The 25903-nt window shown below is 45.3% G+C and overlaps 1 protein-coding gene and 1 non-coding gene across 2 annotated transcripts in view; one reads left to right on the top strand and one right to left on the bottom strand.

Moving 5' to 3' along the window:
- Positions 1–25903, top strand: part of Dnah10 (dynein axonemal heavy chain 10) — a 149456-nt gene that overhangs the window by 41074 nt on the left and 82479 nt on the right. The window contains exons 16-26 of the mRNA XM_008839272.3: positions 6–157; positions 1919–2083; positions 3126–3333; positions 7518–7674; positions 9648–10124; positions 10975–11133; positions 16024–16140; positions 16275–16377; positions 18581–18759; positions 21222–21433; positions 24630–24783. Coding sequence (XP_008837494.1) covers positions 6–157; positions 1919–2083; positions 3126–3333; positions 7518–7674; positions 9648–10124; positions 10975–11133; positions 16024–16140; positions 16275–16377; positions 18581–18759; positions 21222–21433; positions 24630–24783 — 2083 coding nt within the window. The remainder of the gene's footprint in view (positions 1–5; positions 158–1918; positions 2084–3125; positions 3334–7517; positions 7675–9647; positions 10125–10974; positions 11134–16023; positions 16141–16274; positions 16378–18580; positions 18760–21221; positions 21434–24629; positions 24784–25903) is intronic.
- Positions 536–616, bottom strand: LOC115071406. Its single transcript, XR_003850493.1, has one exon. It is a non-coding gene; the product is annotated as a small nucleolar RNA SNORD79 (small nucleolar RNA).

Raw genomic sequence — 25903 nt, 5'->3', positions numbered from 1 at the left:
CTCAGGTACATGGACGGCATCCAGCGCATGCTGGACCACTACAACTTGCTTGTCAGCACGCTGAATGAGGCAGAGACCGTGCTGCTTGATGATCATTCCCAGGAGCTGCTCAGGGTGTTCAGGTCTGGATACAAGAGACTAAACTGGAACTCGCTAGGTAATAGCCTGGCTCCTTGTCACTTAAAATTTAAAAATTTATTTATGTATTTTTATGTTTATTTATTTATTTGTTTGTTTGTTTATGTGTTTATGTGTGCCATGAGATGTGTATGGAGGTCAGAGGACAACTTGTGGGAGTTGGTTCTCTTCTTCCACCATGTGGATCCCGGGGATGGAACAGAGGTTGTGAGCTCAGCAGCAAGCTCCCTTAACTGCTGAGCTATCTTGATGGCCCCTCCTTGTCATCTTTTGCACTTTAGGAGGAATAGACATTTTTTTTTCAGGCTGCTTTAGTTGAAATATACTTTTTGCTCCCCCCTGAAATTTAGTTTAATTTAGCAATGAGTTGTCAAAAGGTAGATCTCAAGTTTCCAACTACTGTTTCAGTTTAGAATTAATCCTCAGTCTCTTTCAGTGAGATTCTCATCTGATGATTGTTATCATCACTAACAAAGTAACTTCTGGGGTTTAATAAGCATGCCTTGTGACCTATAGACTGGCTCCCCAGGATTTCTCTGGAATGTTTTGACATGATGCCAACTTCCCACCTCCAAGAATAAAATGACTTTTATTTTTTTAAAAATTAAAAATCTAATTTGGAGAGAATTAGAGACTCACTGGCAGTTGTAAGAATGAATACAGAGGGTCTGGGGAGAGGACTCAGTGCTCAAGAGTACTGGGTGCCCTTGCAGAGGACCCAGGTTTGGTTCCCAGCACCCACATGGTGGCTAACAACCATAACTTCAGCTTCAGGGAATTCTATCCCTTCTTCTGACCTCTGTGGGCATTACATGACACCAGTGCACTTACATGCACACAAAATTTTTAAAAATGAATACAGAGAGATCCTGTGTGTGTTTATATGTATGTGGTGGGGTGTATGCATGTGAGAATACAGGTATGCACACCTGTGCACACACATGTGGAGGCCAGAGGAAGATGTTGGGTGCCTTTCTCTATTGCTGGCTACATTATTGAGACAGGCTCTCTCACTGAACAAGAAACTCACCATTTTGGCCAGGCTGTCTGAGCTCAGGATTGGCCAATCTCTGTCATCCAATGATGGGATTTCAGGCATGCACAGACTTGCCCAGCTTTTTATGTGGGTGCTGAGGATTTGAACTCAGGTCCTTATGCTTGTAAAGCAAGTGCTCTGACCCACTGAAGTACCTCTCTAGCCCCTAGAGAGGTCTTATGTAATGGTCCCTTTTTGCCACAACAAAACATTATAAGATATGAATACAAACCACACATACACACATACATAAGCACACAAACACACAAACATGCATGAACACATTCATACATGCACACATCAACACACATGCACACACGGACACAACGTAGGTACATACAAAAACACATATCACATAGCCTCACATATACATAAACACACACATATGCACACACATAAACCTACATACACACATATATGCAACATGAATATGCACATGTAAACACATATACACGCATACATGCATACACATATGCATATACAAGCACACACACACATACATGCATGTACATACACACACACACACACACACACACACACACACACACACACTTCTGTGGATGGAGAAAATCCATCACTGCTAAGTTTGGATTCTGGGCTGGGCCTCTTTGTCCCAGGCCTCCCAGGGTTGAGTGACTCCTGTGCCACTGCTTGGCTCATGGAGCAGGTCCTTGGGCTGACATTATAGGCATCTACAGGAGGGATGGGGACGGCAGCTGGAGCCCAGCCTCTTTCTCCCTCAAGGAATTGCGGATTATATCACTCGGTGCAAACAGGCCATTGGCAAGTTCGAGTCTCTGGTTCACCAGATTCATAAGAATGCAGAGGACATTGCCTCCAGGCTCACGCTAATCGAGTCGATCAACCTGTTTAAATACCCAGTCCCTAAAGGCAAGGATGGGCTCCCAGGTAGGCCAAGCTTCTTGCTTCTCAGCCATGAAATGCCATGAGTTTCTGAGTTCCCAGCATGCACCATTCTAACCACCCAGTTGTTGACTAGAAGGGCTCTGGTGGTGTCACCTTCTGCCATATGGTTTCACAGGTTGTTGTCATTTCTTTTTTCAGTGCTGGGATTGACCCCAAGGCCTTACACATGTTAGCCAAGTACTCTGTCACCCAGCCCAGTCCAGATCTATAAACTCTTGAGTTTGTGAAAATAAGTTTCTATCAGTAACTTTGAAATACTTTTGTCAATGATTCAGTTTTCTGTAAGACAGGGTCTCCCTACATCTCCCAGGCTGGCACTGAACTCCCTTTCTCTTGCTTCAGCCTTCAAGTGATGCCATTGCAAGTGTGCACCACTACACTAAGTCCTGTAACTTTGTAACAATTGAGTAAATTCTATCTTGTGAGCCCACATTTATTTTTTCACATGAGGTATTTTAAGTATTCTTAAACTAGTCAGTAAGAAGTTCAAAATTTGTCACCAAAGGATTCAAGGAAAGCATTGTTGCCCAATGCCCAACAGCCACCAGCTGTGCCTGGTGCCAGCACTACAAGGCACCCTCCCTAATGCCAAATGCCTTTTGTGTGGGGTGCCTTGGCTCTGGCATTGACTCACTTTCCACACTGGTTGGGCTAGAGCTTCTTTGTGTGACTGTGACCTGCTGCGTGGATGACTTCTTCTGTGTCCCATTGGGATGTGTAGCTTGTGTCTCTCTCTACCAGCATGAAGTAATTTTTCTTTATAGTTTTTTTTAAATCTTCCTACATTTATCTATCTATTTTTTGTGCATGTGTGTCAGTTCATGTGTGCCATAGCACACAGGTAAAGGTCAGAGGACAACTTGTGTGAGTCAGTTCTCTCCTTTCTATCATGTGGGTCCTGGGGATTGAACTTGGGATGTGAGGCTTGGTGGCAAGGGCCTCTACCTGGATGAACCATTTTGCCAGCTCTTCAAGTACTCTCATTCTATGGGCTTCCATGTATAACTTGTGTCTTTCTCTGCAGGAGTGAAGGAATTCTTTGAGCACATTGAGCGAGAGAGGACCAAGGATGTGGACCACATGGTCCAGTGGTACATGGCCATTGGGCCTCTGCTAACCAAGGTAGAGGGCCTAGTGGTACACACCAACACAGGCAAGGCTCCCAAGCTGGCCTCCTACTATGAGTACTGGGAAGGCAGAATCTATGACATCCTGGGGAAACTCATTCTGAAGTAAGTGCATCTGCCCTGTGCATGGTTAGATGTGGGATGTAGATTGACTGTGAGCCATGCTCTAAGTCGCAGGTGGCTGCTGACTGGGGAGGCTGCTCACAGCAAAGAGGGGTGACCCTCCAGATGGGCCCCGGTTTCCATGAGGCTCTCAGCTTATACAAAGATAGCTATGTGTCCCACTGCTTCTGGAAGACAGGGTGCTTGTGTGCACCCGGCAGCAGACAGTCCCAGCAGAGCCTTTGCTTCTGTTGAGAGGATGTGTGTCTACTCAGAGAACTCATGATGCAGCCCTCTTTCCCTGGGTGCCGTCAATCATTGGCTGGAACAGTCACTGCATACTCAGTTCTGGTGGCATACCATGGCCCAACAGGTGGCTGCTGTTCCCTGTGGGTCCCACAGCCTAGCAGCATAGCCAGGCCAGCTAGGAGCTGTACACTGGGACTGTGTCACTGTGCTATACAGCTCAGGGGCATTCTAAGAAGCCAGTCATGAAAGGTGTCCTTGACTCCCAAGTCTGTGCTGTTAAAGGTGGCACAGCTGCATTACACAATGTCCTTTTTTTTTTCTTAAACTTTAAAATACTTTTAAATTAGCATGCTAAGTGACAGTCTCACTGTGACACCTCACACACATAGACTTTGCACTTTGCTCAGTCCCCCTTCCCTCCTACTAGTCCCCTTCTTCCTTCAATGAGTACTTTCTTCTTTGCATGTCACATACACACATTTAAATCTAGATTCCACATATAAATGAAAACACATGATGTCTGTCTTTCGGAGCCTGCCTTATTTCACTTAACATGACGTCCTCTGGTTGCATCCATTTTTTCCTGAAAATGGCATGATTTTATTCCTCTTCATGCTTGTATAAAGCATGTGTGTATATACCAGGTCTTATTTATCCATTCATCTGCTGATTGGCATCTAGGCTGATCTTGGCTCTTGTAAATAGCCCAGAATGAACACCGGTATGCAATGTTTCTGGGGAGACAATGTCGTCTTTATGAGGAACTCCAGGGGAAGTTTCTATAATTTTCTACTTGATTTTGCTTCCTGGAAAAGTTTTTTTCTCATTTATTTGTTTATTTATTGAGACAGGGTCTTATTAAGATGCCCAGGTTGGCCTTGAATTCATTCTGTAGTCCACGTACGGCTGGAACTTATAGTCCTCCTGCTGCAGTCTCCTGAGTATCTGGAATTACAGGCCTGTGCCACCCAGCTCAGTGAATTTATTATTACTTTTTTAATGTATTCATTCTTATTTTATGTGTATAAGTGTTTTGCCTGCATATAGGTAGTGCATCCATGTTGTATAATGTCTTCAGAGGTCAGAAGAGGGTCTTGAATCCCCTGGAACTGGAGTTTAGAATAGTTGTTAGCCACCATGTGAGTGCTGGGAACTGAACCTGGGTCCTCTAGAAAAGCAGCCAGTGCTCTTAACTGCTGAGCCATCTTTTCAGTCCCTGAGTTTATTTTTTAATAGTATAGACACTATGAACTGGTAATTTTGTAGCCTTCCTTTCTTTCCTTGCCTTGTAGGAAGCTCAGAATCAATTTTGTAGTCTGAACGCAGCTGGTACACAGGGGTTGGTATTTGTGTTTTCAGTCTCATTGTTGACTCCAAACACAGATGTTCTGAAAGCTAACAGGAGGAAAGTTTGCTCTGCACCTTGCTTAGCCCCACTTTACAGATGACAGCACAGACGGTTGGGAGATGAAGTGGCTTGCCACTCGGTGAAGAAGAGGGAAAGCTGGTATTTGAACTTGTGCAGTCTGACTCCAGTTTCATTCCCCAGAGTGTCTTTGATTAACATCTTCTTCCTTTCTTATTTTACCCTATTTTGATCTTTTACTGCAGTTGAGTTATCCTTATGAGCTGCCAAAATACTACATTAATAAATACAATAAAGATCTTTGGTCTTTTGTTCTTGGACCCTATGTGACAAACTTACTTGAATGGATTCTTTAAGTAAATAATTTTTTCTTTTTTTAAAAAAATTTTATTTATTATTTTTATTTTATGTGTATCAGTGTTATGCCTGCATGTAGGTAAGTGCACCCGTATTGTGCAATGCCCACGGAAGACAGAAGAGGCTGTTGGCTCCCCTGGGACTGGAGTTATGGACAGTTGTTAGCTGCCATGTGGGTGCTGGGATTCAAACCCCGGTCTTCGGCAAGAACAGTCAGTGTTCTTAACTGCTGAGCCATCTCTCCAGCCCCAATTTTTGCTTTCTTATTGCCTCTAACTGGACTTCCAAAGAGGCTCCTTATGGATCTACTTCCAATAGTGTTTGCCTAATGTGCTGTTCTAATTCTTTCTGTTGCTGTGATAAAACACTGACCAAAATGAACTTAGGGAGGAAAGGGTTAATTTTCTCTTACATTTCACTGTCCTTTGAGGGAAGGCAGAGCAGGAACTCAAGGCAGGAACCCGGAGGCAGGAACTGAAGCAGAGACCACAGAGGAACGCTGCTATGGCTTGCTTTTCCCTGGGTGCTCAGCTGCTTTGTTATACGGCCCATGTATCCACAGTGGGCTGGGCCTTCCTACATTGATTAGCAATTAAAATGCCCCACAGACATGTGCCATTCCTCCATCATAAGCCAATCTGATGGAAGAAATTTCTCAATTGAAGTTTCCCTCTTCCAGGTGTCTAGTTTGTGTCAAGCTGACAAAAATTAACCAGCATATATTCTGTATTTTCCCTTAATATATCCATCCATCTATCCATTCATACATCTCACTATCCATATGATCTGTCCACCCATCAACCCATCTCTCCATCTCTCCATCTTTCCATCCATCCATCCATCCATCCATCCATCCATCCATCCATCTCTTCATCCATCTGTCCATGTGTCCATGCAGCCACCCACCCACATATCCATCTATTCATCTGTCCATCCATGCATCCACCTATCCACATGCATCCACAGAGAAGGGACTGTGAAGTAGTGTTCTTATGAGTTTAAAAATAGGCTTGGTAAATTTAGCTGAATCTTGGGCATGTATGCCTGGAGATCCTTGTCTTATCTCATGAGAAAGTTTATGCAAGAATGTTTGCTGGGGAGTCATCTCTGGAATGCCGGTACTCCCTTAGTTCCTCAGGAGACACTTTGTTCTCCCAGGAAGGCATACTATGGAGATAATGCTATCTTGCTAAAGTTTTACTGAACTGCTGTATTCTATATCATTACTCACTGTACTGTAAACATTCAGCTGTAGCTCCAATGAGTAGGAGTATAAAAGCAGAGTTGCCTGTGCTTTTGGCACTCATGTGTGTGAAAAAATAAAAGTGAAGAAATCACACGAGTCCCCTGGTTTTTTTTTTTTTTTTTTCAGTTCCATGATAATCCATTCAGGTTCTGTGGCTGCCCCCTGGTGACCACACATCTTCCATCCATCTATCCATCTATCTATTCATATATCCATTCATGCATGCATCTATCTCTTCACCCTTCTATCCAGCCATCTTTCCAACCATCCACTCATCTCTCCATCTGTCTCTCCATCTATCTCTCCTTCCATGCATCCACCTACCCATTTGTTCATCTGTCCATCCATCACTCATCCATCCATCTATCCATATATCCATCTTTGCTTTCATCCATCCTTCCATGCCCATTCATTCATCCATCCATTCATTCATCTCTCCATCCACTCATAACTTCATCCATCTACCTGCCCACTCGTGCATGCATCCATCCATCTCTCCATCTGTCCATCTTTCCATCCATCAATGTACTCATCTACCTTCCCATCCATCCATCCATCCATCCATCCATCCATCCATCCATCCATCCATCTAAGCTGGCCATGTGCTGGGGCCTGGGATAGGTCCTGGTCATAGACAAGGCTCCTGTCCTGGAACTTCTCCATTCCTGCTGAGAAGAAGAGAGGCACCTGTGGTGCAATCTCCATGGGAGACCCAGAGCAGAAAGTGTTCTCAGAAGGCAGTGGAAGAGCTGCTGGGGATGGTTTTTGGTGGTTGGTCATCATTATTTCCCACCAATAGCAAAAATGGGCTATGTGTATAAATGTAGATAAAGGGAATATGTGGCAACTCTTCCCCACTGTGCCTTACAAGTCTGTGGCCTGTAATAGGCTTCCCCCCCATTGACCTTGAACTCAGTTGTTGGTATATTTTATCCCCTGAGTCCTGTGTCTTTTCACTCATCCACTTAGGAATCTACAGGCTTTCAACTCGCTGATCCTTGGACACGTCCCTCTATTCCAAACGGAAACCAGTCTGACAGCTCCCGAGATCATTCTCCATCCTAATGTGAATGAGATCGATAAGATGTGTGTCCACTGTACTCGCAATTGTGTGGAGATCACCAAGGTAACATGGAGGTTCCTAAGGCAATCTGGGGGCCACTAAGGCAACATGGGGTCACCAAGAAAATGTGGGGGTCACCAAAGTAACAAGGAGCATCTGCTTGCCAGGCCTGCCCACCCTGCCCATGTGTGAACACAGTTCCAGAGGCTCCAGCAGACACTGGCTTAGTTTTGATCTTTCTCTTCCTGCCTCTGACCTGTGTGAAGCCATGAAACCTGGGTGTGGTCCCACAGCCTGATCTTGGCTCCTTGTTTTCCTCTCTTTTAAAAAATTCATTTCTATTTGGTAACCCTGGTTGACCTCAAACTCTCAGTGTAGCCGAGGATGATGCTGAATCTCTGATCCTTCTCTCTCCACCTCTTAGTGCTGGGATCACAGGTGTGTGCCACCATACCCAATTTTGTGCTGGGGACAGAACCCAGGGCTTTGTACCTGGTAGACAAACACTCTACCAATTGAGCCACATGCTCAGCTCTGCCCCTTTCTCTCATTCCATGCTACTCCATCAGGAGCAGCCACCACTCACCTAAACTCTATCACAGTGATGTTTCTAATCCATTAAGGGTGTTCAGTATAAGTTCAGGCTTATAATCCCAGCTACTTAGGAGGATGAGACAGGAGGATCTTGAGTTTAAGGCCTACCTGAGCAACACAGTGAGACTCTGTCATAAATAAACAGACTAATTAATTAATTAATCAATTAATTTTAATAAGAGACTAGAAAGATAGTCTAGCAGTTAAGACTGCTTGCTGGGCAATTGTGAGGACTGGAGTTTGGATCCCAGCATGCATGTAAAAGCTGGGAGTGTTCCTGTGCATGCCTGTAACACCAGCACTGAGGGGGCAAAGACAGGAGGATGAGTGGGATTATTAGCTGCCAGTCTTGCTGAAAACTGGAGCTCCAGGTTCAGGGAGAGACCCTGCCCCAAAGGAACAAGGTAGAGAGGAGGACACCTGACACCTGCTTCTGGTCTCCATGTGCCTCCATACATGTGAACCTCACATATCACATACATGCACAATACATATACACACACAAAATGCAAATCAAAACCAACCAACGAAAAAACCCAGGCAATAAAAAATTCAAATATTGTAAATTCATTATTTACTATACAATTTTAAAGACAAACCAAAAGAAAAACTGGAAAGTAGAACAAGGAATTTAAAGAGGTAAGTGGGGATTGGAGAGATGGCTCAGGGGTTAAGAGCTGCTTAACTGGCTGCTCTTTACGGAGAACCAGGGTTTGGTTCCCAGCACCCACATGGTAGCTAACAACTGTCTGTAACTCCAGTTCCAAGGGATCTGGCACTTTCTTCTGGTTTCCCTTGGGCACTGCACAACATAGGTGTGCTTACACACATGCAGGCAAACACTCATATACATATGAAAGGGGTAAGTGAATTAAAAGATCAGAGCAAAATGTCCAATATCCAACAAAAAGGAGGCCAGAAAAAGAACATACGATGAGAGGGGAGAGAAATATGTCTATAATGCAACAGGAAACCATCCCAGAAGAGGACAGAGATTTTCATTCTGAGTGGATCTACTGAGTACCTAGTTCAATGAATGGAAAAGGGCTACATCAAGAGAGACCTCTGAGCTGGGCACGGTGGCATGGGCCTTTAGTCCCAGCACTTGGGAGGCTCTCTGTGAGACTGAGGCCAGTCTGACTACATAGCAAGTGCCAGGCAGACTGGGACTAAATGGAGACCCTGTCTCAAAAAGATCAGAGAGAGAGAGAGAGAGAGAGAGAGAGAGAGAGAGAGGAGAGCGCTCATACATGTAATTCTACTAGCAAGGAAGCTGAGGCAGGAGGATCATGAGTTCAAGCCTGGGCTACAGCATGAGACTCTGTCCCAAACAAAACCCGTGAAGTGATTTCCCATGGCTGGCAGGACTCCCGGGGGCACTGCAAGCACCAGAGGTTGTGGTGCTTCCGCTCTCCCCTCCCACCCTGTTCTTGTCCCACCAGCACTTTGTCCGCTGGATGAACGGCAGCTGTATCGAATGCCCACCTCAGAAGGGTGAGGAGGAAGAGATCGTGATCATCAGCTTCTACAACGACATCTCCCTGAACCCCCAGATCATGGACCAAGCCGTCATGATCCCCCAGAACATCCACAGGCTCCTAGTCAACCTCATGAAGTACCTGCAGAAGTGGAAGCGCTACCGGCCCCTCTGGAAGCTGGACAAGTCCTTTGTCATGGAGAAGTTCGCGGCCAAGAAGCCGCCCTGCGTGGCCTACGACGAGAAGCTGCAGTTCTACTCCAAGATCGCGGCCGACGTGATGCGCCACCCGCTGGTCAAGGACGAGCACTGCATCCGGCTGCAGCTCGGGCCGCTGGCCAGCGCTGTGCAGGAAAAGGCCAAGTCCTGGGTGATCTCGCTGGGGAAACTCCTCAACGAGTCGGCCAAAGAGGAGCTCTTCAGCCTCCGGGATGAGATCGAGGTACCCCAGGACCCCGCTAATTTAAGACTAATCTTCAATGGGGGATTGTAGGGTGCTTGCCTCACACATGCCAGGCAGGGCCCTGGGTTCCACACATCCATTTCTGTTGCGGTGATAAAATATCCTGGCAAAGTTTTGGAGAGATGGCTCAGTGGTTAAGAGCACTGGCTGTTCTTGCAGAGGACCTGGGTTCGATTCCCAGAACCCACATGGTGGCTAACAACCATCTGAATCTTCAGTTCCAGGGAATCCAGTGCCCTCTTCTGGTCTCTGTGGGCATTGCATGACATGGGTGCCCTTACATACATGCAGGCAAGGCAAGGCACTCATACACATAAAATAAAAATAAGTAATTAAAAAACATTCTGACAAAGAGTGACTTTGGGGAGAAAGGGCTTGTTCAGCTTACAGTTCCAGATTGCAGTCCATCACTGAGGGGAAGTAAAGGCTGGAGCTCCAGCAGTCACATGACATTCACTGTCATGAAGAGAGAGATTAAAGGGTCCCGCTGAAGCTCTCTCTTCCCACCCTCCTCTTCTGCTTGCCCTCAGCTAGCTTTCTCTTCCCTTATACAGCTCAGGGCCCTTTGCCCAGGGAATGGTGCCACCCACAATGAGCTGAGTCTTTCCACATCTGTGAACAATCAAGACAATCCTCCAGAGACAGGCCCACAGGCCAACCTGATCTAGATTATTCTCCATTAAGACTCTACTCCCAGGTGATTCTAGGCTGCGTCAAGTTGACAGTTAAATTAGCCAGCACACATTCCCTGCACCAAAACCAGAGCAAACCCCCCAACTCTTCACAAAGGTGGTCTTCATTTGTCTCTCTTTATTGAATTATTTCACAGCACCTGGCCAAAAATCTTAAGAAGAGCCCCAACACCCTTGAAGATCTAAAGTTTGTTCTTGCGACAATCGCAGAAATTAGAACCAAATCTTTAGTCATGGAGCTGAGATACAAGGATGTTCAGGAGCGGTACCGCACCATGGTCATATACAGCATCTTTGTAAGTCAGCCTCGCTGTCCTGTGCCTCTGATGGTTGGGTTGACAACTGGACTAATTACTTTTCTGTGGCTGTGATAAAAACAACTTGAGGAAGAGACAATTTATTTTGGCTTATGGTTCCAGAGGCATGGCAACAGTTGGGGTCAGCATGGCTGGAGGAGCAGGATGCTGGCTGATCACATTTTCATCCACATACAGGAAGGAGAAAGAGAAAAGAGAGAGAGAGAGAGAGAGAGAGAGAGAGAGAGAGAGAGAGAATGAATGAACAGGAAATGGGAGAGAATGAACAGGAAATGGGATAAGACTATAAACCCTCAAAACCCACCCAATGACACTTCCTATAGCAAGGTTCCATAACCTCCCCAAACACCACCACCACCTGGGGACCAAGTGTTTAAATACATGAGCCTATTGAGAACATTTCTCACTCAAGCCACTACAGCTTCTCAGAAGGGTCTCTCAGTCACTTTGTCATCCATGAGTTTCCAAACTGAAGTAGGAAATTGTCAGCTGCCAGTGGGCAGCAACCCCGCAGACATTTCACTGAACTTAAACTCACAAGGTGCTATCTAGACATGTCCATAATGGCATACTATGTCGTCTCTCTTCCCTTCTTTTTCTTGGGGGAAAGGATCATTTCCTATAAAAAAAAAGAGAGAGAATTCTTGTAAAAACAATAAGAGAAAGGGCCATCAAGATGGCTGAGCAGGTAAAGGTGCTTGTTATGCAAACCTGGAGACTGAGTTCCATCCCTGGAACCCATGTAAAAGTGTAAAAGAGAACTGTACCGTGGCATGTGCATCTATGCACACATCATACACACATGATACACATAATAATGAGAGAAAAGGGTATGAGATGATAGAGGAGGCTGCTGGAGAATGAGGTGATTGGTCTGTCTTTGTTTCAGATGGTTAGGCATCATTGCCTTGTGATGTGTGGGGGTGAGTTTGAGCAGCTGGCCTCCCCCTGAAATGGTGAGACTCTGCACCGTGTCCGTTTTCTGGTGAGAGGAGCTCTGGCTTTCAGTTCAGGCTACAGTACAATGAAGGCATTAAGACAATAACCATAACCCCCTTGAATCTGATACTAGAGGTGTTGTGTGTGTGTGTGTGTGTGTGTGTGTGTGTGAATGCGCGCATCTCTGTAAAGATATTTGATTACTGATTTGGTTTTTATTTTTTATTATCCTAAAACGTTTTATGTTTTATATGTGTGCAGATGTGTTTGGGCACACATGTGTCACGGTGAATGTGTGGAGGTCAGAGAACAGTTTGTGGGAGTCACTTTTCTCCTTCCACTATGTGGTCCTGGGGATCAAACTCAGGTGATCAGGCTTGGCAGCAAGTGCCTCCACCCACCTAGTCATCTTGCTGACACCTGAGTTTTTGTTTTTGTTTTTGTTTTTAAATGGCTACAGAACTCTACAGGATTTCTGTTTCTTCTCCTCCTTTGGGTTGACAGGATAACAACAATAATAATCATTAACATGTGTAGGGTGTGTGTGTGTGTGCACATGTGTAGAGGCCACTTCCTCAATCATTCTCCACCTTTTTTGAGACAGGATCTCTCACTGAGCCTGGAGCTCACTGATTCAGCTAGGTTGACTAGCTAGCAAGCTCCAGGGATTTGCCTGTCTCCACCTCCCTAGGGCTTGGATTACAGGTGTGCAACTCTGTACCTGTCTTTTTACATGGGTGTTGGGAATCAAATTCAATCTTCCTGATTGTGTAGAAAGCATTTTTATTGATGCATCCATTTCTCCAGCCTCCTGGTTGACAAATATTTTTTGTCTTTTTTTTTGAAACAGGGTCTCCCTGTAGCCCCAGCTGGCCAGGAACTAACTATGTAGACCAGGCTGGCCTTTAACTCACAGAGATCTGCCTGCCTCTGCCTCCCTAATGCTGGGATTAAAGGTGTGCACCGCCATGCCTGGTGACAAATTTTTTTTAAAGTAATTGTACCATCTTAATTTCAAATTTGTGTCATAAAAATGATCATACTTTTATTGTCTCTGATGGCTGTGGACTTGCCAAGCATTCCCACACTAACTCCTGGCACTGGATAGTTCTAGTTTGCCTTATCTCTCTTTCCTTGATCTGACTCAGTAGATAGTTATTGGTTAATTTTTTAGCTTTTGTGAATACCTAACACACATATAGAGAATTGCAGACCATAAGCATTTAGCTTGATAGATTCTCACACAGAGCCCACTCCTTGTAGCTGGCACCAGATGAGGAAATATAACGTTGCCATGTTCCACAAGCTCCCCCCTCAGACGTTCTCCTTGCAAAGGTAACTTCTACCTTGATCTCTAATACTATTGATGCTAGTGGCCTGTTTTTAAGCACTATAAAAATGGAATAATGAAGTGTGTACTTTTTGTGTCTTTTTTCACTCAATTGCACATTTTTGAGATTCAACCATTGTTCCTATTCATGGCAGTAGTTCAACCTTGTCTCTGCTATGTAATGGTCCGTTGTACAGTCGTACCACCAAATGCTACTAGGACTGTTTCTAGTGTTTGGATGCTGCGACATTGTGCTAGGGCCACATTAGCATCCACTTTTGCTGCTCAGATGCAAGTGTTCATCTCTGTCGGGCATCAGGCCGGAAGTGGAATTTCTGGGTTATGAAGAATTCTAATAATCAGCTTTACTATTTCCTGCTCGTTTACCAAAAAGAAAGTGCTTGAGTGCATTGATGTCAGTATGTGAGAGGGTTCCTTCCAGTGGCACCATCCCTGTCCGCACACAAGGTGCTAGTACTCTCTCTGTCTCTGCCTCTGTTGTTTTGACTGGAAAGTTAATAGTGCATCCTCCTGTGGATCTGTCTGAAGTTAGTCTGGTTTAATAAGCTTTTCTTGTCTGCTTTGAAGGTCTCTTTCTGTGTTTGGTTTTCAAGAGAATATGACAAAACTACTTTTTTCTTTTCTTTTTATTATTATTTTAAAAATTATATGTCTATGTGTGGGTATGTGCACATGAGTGTGGGTGCCCAAGGAGATCAGAAGAGGGCAAGAGGGCATCAGATTCCCTAGAGCTGGAGTTACAGGTAGTTGTGAGCTGTCATGTGGGTGCTGGAAATTGAACTCAGATTCTCTGCGAGAGCAATAATTGCCCTTAACCACTGAGCCATCTCTTCAGCCCCATCTTTTCTTTTCCTTTTAAAATCTTGATTGCGTTTTGTAATATTTTAAATGTTTATTTATTTACATTTTATTTATTTATTTTATGTGCATGTGTGTGGGGGTACACTTGTGCCATGGTGTACATGTGAGGCCACAGGACAATCTGCAGGAGTTGGTTCTCTCCTTCCATCGCATGGTCATGGGAATCAAATGTAGGTTGTCAGGCTTGGTGGCAAGAACCTTTACCCACTGTGCCATCTCAGTGGCCCTGTAATATTTTTTAAATGAGCTTATTCACTACTTTATTTAGTTTTGAGAAACCAGTGCCTTTTGCTCCGTGCTCTTCTTTTAGGACTCCAGTCGCCTGCGTGTTAGTCCTTTTCACCTCCCCACTCTGCCTCTTATGTTTACATCTGTCATTGCTTCCTGTGGTTCATTCTGAACATGCTGACCCGAGCCTTCCATGCCCTGATCTTTTCTCCAGCTGTTTCTGACCTGTTGGCACTGGTTCCTTAACCAAAACTTCAATCTCTTAATTTTAAGGTAGTAATCATAGGTTCTAGAATTCCCATTTTAAAACATCTCCTGTCTCTGCCCAATTTCTCAAGTTTGGTTTATTTTCTCCTTTTGTTTCATTGACTTCAAGTAAAATTTGGTCTAATTCTGTCTCAGACCTTTGTTGTGATCTGTGTGCATGATCTGTGACTCTCTTGGCTTCGTTACATCCTTTGTATCTTTATAAGCTTGGTGTTTCTGTCTAAATTCAGCACATTGTTTATGATAAATTGTGGAGAGAATGGGAGATCATAGGTGGTATGATATTCTGAAAGTATGTGTGGACATGTTAGGCCAGCGGAGTCTTATTTTCATCAGAAATTCAATTGACTTGAAGCTAGGCTTTATTTTACAAAGGGTTTAGCTCTCTGGGTCACCTCTGTTCATCCAATTATTTATTTTTAAGTTATTTTATCTCGGACTAGGGGTGTAGGTCCATGGTAGATCATTTTCCTGGCATTCCCGAGAACTTTGGGTCAATCTCCAATACTGAAAAAAAAGATGGAAAACCATTTGATCTGGATTTCATTTTAATTACAAAAATGTAATTTTAGCCAGGCGTAGTGGCACATACCTATAATCCCAGAACTTGGGAGGTGGAGGCAGGAGGATTGGGGGTTCAAGGTCATCCCTGGCTATATAATCAGTTAAAGATAAGCCTGGGCTACATGAGACCTCATCTTAAGAACAAACATGAGTGTAGGGAGATGGCTCAATGGCTTAGAGTAGGCACTGTTCTTGCAACGGACCCAAGTTTAGTTTCCAGCACCCATGACACTACAAGTGCCTGTAACTCCAGCTCCAGGGGGGTTGGATGCCTCTGGCCTCCATGGACACTGCACTCATGTGCACAAACCTACACACAGATGCACATAATTAAAAAATAAAAAATAACTTGGGAGGCAGAGGCAGGCATATCTTTGTAAGTTCGAGGCCAGCCTGGTCCACATAGTGAGTTCCAGGATAGCTGGGGCTACAGGGAGACCCTGTCTCAAAAAGACAAAAAAAAAAAAAAAAAAAAAAAAAAAAAAGAAATCAAAACAAACAATCAAAAGAACACAATTTTAATATTTCAACTAGTTTTTTCAGTTGGTTTCAGTGTCTCATCTGGTTGTGCTTAGAAACAGAGGTCTATGGGAAGCAGCTGTGACCAGAAATTTCAATCCCAACATTACTAGTAATTTTTTCTCTGTCTGTCTGTCCAGCCTTCTGAGGCTGAGCAGGAGCTGGTTGACAAGATTGAGAGCATGTGGGAAAATCTCTTCATGGAATCGGTGAATGTAGAACACGCACTTGGGGGCATCAAGAGAACTTTCACCGAGGTGCGGGTTATACCCTAACTCTGTGTGAGGACTGGGGGCTGGTGGAGCTGGGAGTAGAGTACTGGCCTAGTGTGTGAGGCCCTGGGCTCCCTCCCCAGCACTGGGGCTAAGTTGGAACAACCTTCTCTGCCCAGATCACTCGTGGTGAGATAATGAACTACAGACTCCAGATGGATGAATTTGCCAAGCAATTCTACAGCCAAGGCCCTGGGGCTGTGGGTGAAGATCTCAACAAAGGTGAGATGGTCATGGGGTGCTGAGGACTTAGAGGGCTTGCCTGAGAGGCTCACGGGAAGCAGTGAACACTACCACCTTCTGAATCCCTCTCTGCTTTGTTCCTCTGAATTCACTCTTCGGGCTTGTCTTAGTTTGTTTCTTCATTGCTGTGACAAAATACTCTGACCAATACCAACTTGGGGAGGAAAGGGTTTACTCAGCTTACATCTCTCAGGTCTCAGTTCATCAGAGAGCCCAAGGTAGACTCAGAGCAGGAACCTGGAAACAGGAGTTGGAGCACAGGCCATGGAGGAACGCTGCTTACTGACTTGCTCCCCTGGCCCCTGCTCAGCCTGCTTTCTTATGCAACACAGGCCCACCTGCCCAGGGGTGGCACCACCCACATTACTCAACAATCAAGAACGTGCCTCATGGACATGGCCACAGGCCAGTCCAATGAAAGCAATTCCCCAATTGAGGATCCCTCAACCCAGGTGTGTCAAGCTGTCACTAAAGCTATCCAGCACAGAGCTTAGACCCTGGACCATACCATGCTAGTTCCCCACAGTGCCAGGCACTCTTCTGTCATTATGACCAGTATCTGAGAGAAATGGTTTAAAGGAAGAAGGATTTATTTTGGCTCACAGTTTCACAGGTCCATGGCTGGCCAGGTCCATTACTACCACGAGGTAGACCATCACTGTGGGGGGAGTACATGGCTGAGGAAGCTGCTTACCTTACAGCAGCAAGGAAGCAGAATGAGTGAGAAATGTGTCCCCAGTGACCCATTTCTACTGACCAGCCTCACTTCCTAGTTTATCACTTCCCAATGATGTCATCAAATTATATATTCATTAATGGACTGAGCCACTGATTAGCTCAGAGCTTATTTTTCAAATTGATTTTATGTATGTGTTCGTGTATGTATATGTGTGTGCATATGTTGGAGGACAGCCTCAGTTTATCCTCAGGAACACTGTCCATCTCCTTTGAGTCAGGGGGTCTCACTGGCCTGGAGCTCAACAATTTCACCAGGTTGGCTGGCCAGGGAGCCCCAGGGATCCTCTGTCTGCATCTTTACCATGGTTACCACCATGCCTGGCTTTTTCATGTGGGTTCTGGAGATAGAACTTAAGTCCTCAGAGTTCAGAGTGAATTACCTCTCAGTGACTGGATCCACCAGTTGAGGATCAAATCACCCACACATGAGCCTTTTGGCGGATACTTCACCTGTAAAACCCAACACCTGTCCTTCAAATGATATGAGCCAAAAGGACGAAGAGAATGTCCTTACTCTAAACAAGATGCGATGAGACTGGTATGGACCACAGCCTACCAGGTCTTCAGATTTTAGGAACGCTTAAAAGGCCTCTGGGATAGGTGGTATTTGGGTGGGTGACTGGAGACCCAGTGACATAAAATGACAATGGCTGTGGGAAAGAAGCACAGACTTGAAGTGTGAAGGGAGCTTCCAGCCTGAAGAGGAAAGGTGAAGGGCAGCAGAGAGGAGCAATTGATGTGACAGGGAATAAGGCAGTTTCCTTCAATAGCCTTACTTCCGACATGTTCTGGGTGCAGGAAATCAATAGTCTAACTGGAGAGGTTTGCAGGGGTAAGGGACCTCATGTGGGTGAAATTCTAATTTATACAGTTTATGACTGATTTCTTACTCAATTTAATTAATTAATTAGTTTGTTTTTTGAGACAGGGTCTCCCTGTAGCCCCAGCTGTCCTGGAACTCCCTATGTAGACCAGGCTGGCCTTGAACTCACAGAGATCCATTTACCTCTGCCTCCTGAGTGCTGGGATTAAAGGCGTGCGCCACCATGCCCAGCTTTCTATTCATTTATTTTATTATTTATTTATTTATTGTGTATTTATTTAATTCTATTTCTTTATTCAGTGTGTGTACATGCCACGGCATGCATGCAGAGGTCAGAGGACAGCTTGTGGGAATCATTTCTCTCCTACCATGTGGGTACCAGGATGGAACTCAGGTTGTCAGGCCTAGTGGGAAGCACTTTGCCCACTGAGCCATCTCGCTGGCTCTCAGTTTTATATACTTACAAGTTTTAGGCAGGATGCTCATTTTGTAGCCCTGGCTGGCCTGGAACTCGCAGTGATCCTCCCACCTCTGGCTCTGAGTACTGGAATTAGCGGTGTGGGCCATGCCTGGCTTGCACTCGTGTTGGATCTCCCACTTTTCTTTGCACCTGTTTTCTAGGCATAGACCTGCTAGGGAGTTTTGAGAGGGAGCTGGCAAAGCACGAGAAGAACCGGCAGGAGCTGGCCAATGCGGAGAAGCTCTTTGACCTTCCGATCACCATGTACCCCGAGCTGATCAAAGTGCAGAAGGAGATGACTGGGCTCAGAATGATCTACGACCTGTATGTGGCCCTGAAGGTGTGCCCCTCCTTGAGGACTTGATCCCAGCTGGCCATAGGGATGCACACTTGTGACCTCAGCACTTGGAGGCTGAGAAGGGAGGATTCTGAGCTCCAGGCCAGCTGGGCAACTTATTGAGGCCATGTCTTAAAAAAACTAAAAAAACAAAAACAAAACGCAAACCAAACAACTCCTCCCCAGAGGAGCAGATTCGTGAGACCCATGTCCTTGATGCCAAGGATGTACCTACTGTCTTTTTGTGAATATGGGTGTGGGTGTGCATATGAATGTAAGTGGGGGCCAGAGTCAACCTCAGGTATTATTCCTTCAGAGCCATCTACCTTGTTTTTTTGAGACAGGGTCTCTCACTGGCATGGAACCTGCAATTAGTCTAGATTGACTGGCCAACAGTGTTGGGATTATAAGCAGGTACCACCATGCCCAGCTTTTGTATGGGTCCCAGGACTCAAACTCAGAACCTCAGGCTTGTACAGCAAGTGCTTATCAACTGAACCAGGTCTATGCTGGCTTGGGTGAAGTTACTCTGGTCCTGCTAGGTCCTCTTCCTCCTACCCAAACTGTGGGAATCTGGTCCTACTGCCACCTGAGACCCACTTGTGTGAGCAGGGCCCCCTGTAACCTGGCTGCGCAGCTCTTACCTGTTTGTCTCCTTTCTCAGTCTCTAGCCACTTACGGCTGGTTCTCACACATTGAATTTGTTTTTTCTAGAATAAATCTATAGAACATATTATGACAGTTAATCTTCAGAAAGGCTGTTAAAAAGAAAGCAGAAAGAATAGGAAGAAAGGAGGCAGTCAGCTTGGGTATAGACAGCTGGGGTATAGGCAGCTTGTCAGTGTATTTTGTTTTTGAGAGAAGAGAGATGGGCTGTGCTGGCTGGGGAGATGTGGAGGCCTATGATTCTTGTGTTTGAGACAATCTCACTATGTAGCCCAGGCTGGCTCTGAATTTATGAGCTTCCTGCCTTTGACTGCTGAGTGCTGGGATTATGGGTATGTGCCACAATACCCAGTTCTAGTTTTCTTTCTTTCTTTTAAAAAAAAGATGTGTTTTTTAAATGTGTGTGTGTGTCCACTTATGTGTATGCATGCAATGCCTGGTGGAGGCCAGAAGACGGTGTTGGATCTCTTGACACTGGAGTTGTAGCGAGTTGTTAGCCACCATGTGGGTGCTGGGAACTGAACATGGGTCCTCTGAAAGAGCAGGAAGTAATCTTAACTTCCAAGCCATCTGTCCAATACCATAATTTTCTTTTACGATGAGAGAAATTATGCTGTGATTTTCTGTATGGTAGAACATCCAGCAAAGAGAATAGAGGGGAATCCAGACAGATGATTATCCTTGGGCTTTCCTTTGACATAGTCACAGCACATTCTTGCAAAGACAGGTAGTGAATCATTGAATATAATCAATCTAAAAAGTCAAAAAACGTTTGAGCCTTATTTTTATTTATTTTATGTGTGTGTTCGTGTGTGTGTGTGTGTGTGTGTGTGTGTGTGTATGTGTGTGCATGTATAGAGGTTGGAGGACAACCTCAGGTGTCATCTTCAGGAACATTGTCCACCTCCTTTGAGTCCAGGTCTCTCAGTGGCCTGGAGCTCACCAATTACACCAGGCTGGCTGGCCAGAGAGCTACAGGATCCTCCTGTCTGTACTTGTGCTGCAATCACCATGGCCACCACCACACTTGGGTTCAGAGGGCCACAGGGATCCTTCTGACTGTACCTACCCAGTGGGATCACCGTGCTGCCACCACACCTGGGTTCTAGGGATAGAACTCAGGTTCTCACACTCACACTGCAAGTGCTTTCCCAACTGAGCCATCTCCCAGTCCTTAAACTCTAATTTTATTTTTTGAGATAGGGTCTTGTTATGTTACTCAGGCTGATCTTGAACTCCTGCACTCAAATGATCCTCCTGCCTCGACTTCCAGAGTAACTGGGACTATGGGCACATGCCACCATGCCAAACCGTTTAAACTTTTTCTGTCTGGATGAGCAATGTTTCCTATTTTTTTTTTGGTGCTGAGGATGGGACCCAAGGTTGTCATGTAAACTAAGCACATGCTCTACCACTGAGTTGTGACCCAGCTCCAGGGCCAGCAATGTGAACAAGAGCCATTGTGCAGCCTCCTCTATTGGAGAAGCAGGACAGACAGCCTGTGAGCCAGAGCCATCTCTGCTTACAACTTGCCTCCTGCCCACTGTCTAGTTCCTGCCTTTGTATAGGGAAAGGAAGGTGTTATGGGATGGTGCACACCCTCAGGTGCAGTGTGATGCTGGGGAGAACTCAGAAAAGCTGAAGCTCTTTCTTTCTGGCTCAACAGTTGCCCCTGTGAGCTCAAGGCTGCTGTGGAGAGCTGAGCAGCCCAGCTAGGCACAGCCCCCCTCCCTGCCCCGACTCTTCCTTTGCAGTTCCTGTGGGTACTGTTCCCAGACTGATTTTGCTCACATTTCTAGGTTTCAAAAGAAGAATGGTCTCAGACCCTCTGGATCAATCTGAATGTCCAGCACTTGCAGGAGGGAATCGATGGTTTCCTGAAGAACCTCCGAAAGCTGCCACGGCCAGTGCGCAGCTTATCAGTGGCCTGCCACTTGGAAGCAAAAATGAAGGCATTCAAAGACTCCATCCCATTGCTTCTTGCCCTGAAACATGAAGCCCTGAGAGAGAGGTTGGTTCTGTCCTCCATCAGCCTGTGGGAGGGAGCTTTCAGACCTGCCCCCACTAGGCTGGGTAGGGGACCAGGGAAGGGTTCAGCGATGATGCACAAAGTGGATGGTGATGGTATTGTTTCTATATGATGATCAACTCCAAGGATTATTTATAAAAATGACCCCAGCTGGGCATGGTGGTACATGCGGCACCCAGAAGGCAGAGGCAGGCAGATCTCTGTGAAATTGAGGCCAGCCTGGTCTACATAGCAAGTTCCAGGCTAGTTGGGGCTACAGGGAGATGTTGTGTCAGAGAGAGAGAGAGAGAAGAGAGAGAGAGAGAGAGAGAGAGAGAGAGAGAGAGAGAATGGTTGCTTTATTCAAAGGTTTAAAAAAATTAAAATAAAGAGGCCTTGATGAGCTGCATTCAGGAGAAATGGAACATGGCCACAAATGTCACTTTTAGTTTTTAGTTTCTAGGCGTTACAGCGAAAGAATAAAAATAGCTGGGAGTGGAAGCACGCACTTGTTATCCCAGCACTGTAAGGGATGAGGCAGGAAGATAGAAAGTTTCAGGAAACCAGGGTTATATACATAATGAAACCTTGTCTCAAAAAACCAAAAGGAAAAAAAAATAATACAAAGGAACAGATGAAAGTCGTCTTTTTTGGGGGTGGGGATGGTTGAAATAGAATCTCACTCTGTAGTCCAGGCTGGCCTAGAACTAAGTTATCTAGGCTGGCCTCGAACTCATGGCAATGCTTCTGCCTCAGCCTCCCAAATCCTGGGATTATAGGTGTGAGCTATCGCTCCCAGCTTGGAATTAATCTTAATCATATATGTTAATTGACTCAATATATCTAAAAGATCATTTCAGCATATAATAAATATAAAACATTAATTCCTGAGATACTTTACTTTCTTAAAGAACATTCATTGAAATCTAGTATGCATTTTGCACTATGAGAAAATTTCAGTTTGGACTTGCCCAGCAGCCACGTGGGGCTCGTGAATGCCATATCAGATGTACTACAGGTCTCTCTAGTGTTTGATGGAGGCACGGTCTGGTGGTGGGTTGGAGGAGGCTAGTCCCAGGCCATTTCATGCAGACAGGAATTAGCCAGAGCTCTGTGGAGTCATTTCTTTCTGAGTGTTCCTGTCTCCTCTGCCATATTTCCCAGAGTCTGGTCATAGAGTCACAGGATGACACCATGTGGCTTCATTTTATTTAGTGAGAAAATCTTTTCCCATCTCCTGTCTGGACTGTTGTCCAGAGGCTCATGTGATGATGCCTGGTGCCTAGCAGGGGGCGCTTATGGAAGTGCTGGAAACTAGAAGGCAGAGCCTCTTGGTGTCTCTGTCTCTGTTTCTGTCAATTTCTCTCTCTCTCTCTCTCTCTCTCTCTCTCTCTTTCCCTCTCTTTTTTCTCTTTTCCCTCTTCCCCTTTCTTTTTCTCTCTCTCTCTCTCTCTCTCTCTCTCTCTCTCTCTCCCTCTTTCCTTCCCTTTTCCCTCCCTCCTGTCCTCCAAAATATGAACATCTTGCCTCTTCCCATGCTCCCGGCCATGATGCTGTATCTGACCATGGCCCAGAACTGACAAGTGACCATGAACTGACCCTCTGAACCCTTCCCTCCAATAAGTCGCTTTTCTCAGGCATTTTGTCCCAGTCACAGGGAGCTGACAAGCACACTGTGCTGTCCACACAAATAAGAAGGTCTCTTGTGAGTACTCCCTATCTGTCCCTTTCAGCCCAGAATGGCAGTCCTCAAGCCAACTAACATGGCTTGGCAGTCCTCAAGCCCAGTTAACATGACTCTTAGATCACCTTTGTTCCTGTGCCACTCACAGACCCAGAGTGCTTGCTGCCTTTGCTCATAGATTGTTCTCTGTAAACAGACATAGACATTTGCATGTGGGAGGCCCCAGTTCATGATCTCATAACCCATGGGTTCCTAGACTCTGGTCATGTCTCTCCATGTTCACCATATCTGAGTCACTGCTGTTGTCCAATTTATTCTTCTTTCTTTCTTTCTTTCTTTCTTTCTTTCTTTCTTTCTTTCTTTCTTTCTTTCTTTCTTTCTTTCTTTCTTTCTTTCTTTCTTTCTTTCTTTCTTTCTTTCTTTCTTTCTTTCTTTCTTTCTTTCTTTCTTTCTTTCTTTCTTTCTTTCTTTCTTTCTTTCTTTCTTTCTTTCTTTCTTTCTTTCTTTCTTTCTTTCTTTCTTTCTTTCTTTCTTTCTTTCTTTCTTTCTTTCTTTCTTTCTTTCTTTCTTTCTTTCTTCTTTCTGCCAGAGTCTCAGGATTTAGCCCAAGCTGGCCTCAAACTCTTACTCTTCCTCCCTCGGCTTCCAGTGCTGAGATTATAGGCATGTGTCACAGCGCCTGGCTTACCCAGTGCTTTTCCCCCTAGAGTGTAAACAGTTTGTACTTATAGGGCTCCAGTGGTAGAGCACTTGCCTAACATGTGCAAGGCTCAGGGTCCCAGCCCCAGCTTTGCATAAAACAAGCATGCAAAACAACCAACTTGCAGTTTAACACCACATAGTGATGTGTTACAGTGCTTTGTTGGGGGACATGCCAGCTGTCTATACCATATGGCAGAGGTACATCACAGACCTGATTTCCTGGTAACTCATTCTGGGAAGTTCCCACAAAGCTGAGATTGTGTGGTGATGCATTTCTCAAAGCATATCCCCCCTGTTAAACAATGCAGGATTGCATTTGATGTGTAGATTTGCTTACTATTAACTGTTTATCCAAGCAGGTGATGGGCTCCCAAGGCCAGGAGCTGGGTGTGGGGTTACCAAGTGTCCCCAGAGCCAACCCCGCTTCCCCACGCTCAGCCTCTTAGTTGACACTAGGTTCTCCCACAGGCTCAGTGACATGGCAGAGGTCCAGACCACTGCTCTAGAGGCCACCACAGAAGCAGTTTCAAAAAACTAGAAGCCATGAGTTTTCTTAGTGTCCATGTTACCCATACAGGACAGGTCTTGCTGATGTTTCCTAGATTTAACTATGACCAGGGAGGGGGTTTTGGAAAACCTTGGGAGTGCAATCTGCACGTTGTCCTGTGTCACAGAGCCACTGCAGAGGTTTTCCTACAGGGGATGGGGGGGATGGGGGGGAGCTGGGGAGCTTCATCCTGGGATTTCAGTGGGAACAGTTAAGCTCTTCCCTGAGTTTCCCCTGGGAAAAGTGTTAATGCCATGTGATTCCAGGCACTGGAAAGAACTCATGGAGAAAACAGGTGTGTTTTTCGAGATGACTGAGACCTTCACACTGGAGAACATGTTTGCCATGGAACTGCATAAACACACAGAGGTGCTCAATGAGATTGTCACTGCAGCCATCAAGGAGGTTGCCATTGAGAAGGTAGGCCTGTTTAGCGCTTCAGAGGACAGAGAGCTGGGATAGAACCTGGGCCCTTGTACATGCTAGGCAAGTGATCTGCCACTGAGCCATGCCCCAGCCCTTGGTATGTTGAGACAGGATCTCACTGTGTAGCCGAGGCTGACCTGAACTCATGATTCTCCTGCCTCAGCCTCCTGAGTGCTGGGATTTTGTGACTGTGCCACAACCCTGGCAAGGGCCATTCCTTCATTTAAGCAGAAACACATATGCTCTAGTAGCTAGAAAAATGGAACTTCTGCCTTGGTTAACAGTTCGACGATCCTGAATGTAGTTCCAGGTTCTGTTTACTGATGATGGAAGAAATAGACATCTATGGGAAACATTTTACAAAGAAGCAAAGTTACTTACAGCCTGACCATCTGAAGGCACTTGTTGGTGTCTTACTGAATATCGTTTCCTACTTAGGATGCATGTACAAAGATCAAAATGCATTACATATGTATACAAAAATGTTACTTAAGCCCAATCTGCACAACTAATCCAAGCCATAAAAATTTTAAAGGTGCACAGACACATGAATACATATGGACACATGTACACACAACATGTATGAATGCACCCATGAATGTATGCATAAAACATACACTCATAGATTCATGTAATGCATATGTGCATATTCATACACATATGTAAATAAACACACATACATATGCATAAGATGTACACATATTGTCTTAGCTACTTTTCTCACTGCTATGATAAAATACTTGACACAAGCACCTTGAGGAAGGAAGGATTTATTTTGGCTCACATTTGAGGGTGAGTCCATTATGGTGGGGAGCATGGTGGCAGGAGCAAGAGACAACTGGTCACATTGAATCCAGTCAGGGAACAGACAAGAGTTGCTGGTGCCCAGCTCGCTTTCTCCTGTTTATACAGTCTAGGAGCCCAACCTAGGGGGTGGTCCTCCTTCCAGGTCTTCCCACCTCATTTAACCTAATCAAGATAATCCCTCCCTAGCATGCTCAGAGACTGTCTTGCAGGTGATCTTATCAAGCTGACAATTCAGATTAACATTATACATGTGAAGCCGGGCATGGTGGCACACGCTTTTCATCCCAGCACTTGGGAGGCAGAGGCA

The sequence above is a fragment of the Nannospalax galili genome, unplaced genomic scaffold (assembly GCF_000622305.1).
Source record: "Nannospalax galili isolate Female #2095 unplaced genomic scaffold, S.galili_v1.0 scaffold218, whole genome shotgun sequence".
NCBI classification, from domain to species: domain Eukaryota; kingdom Metazoa; phylum Chordata; class Mammalia; order Rodentia; family Spalacidae; genus Nannospalax; species Nannospalax galili.
Note: the sequence above shows the minus strand (reverse complement) of the source record. Positions and strands in the feature narration are given on the sequence as shown.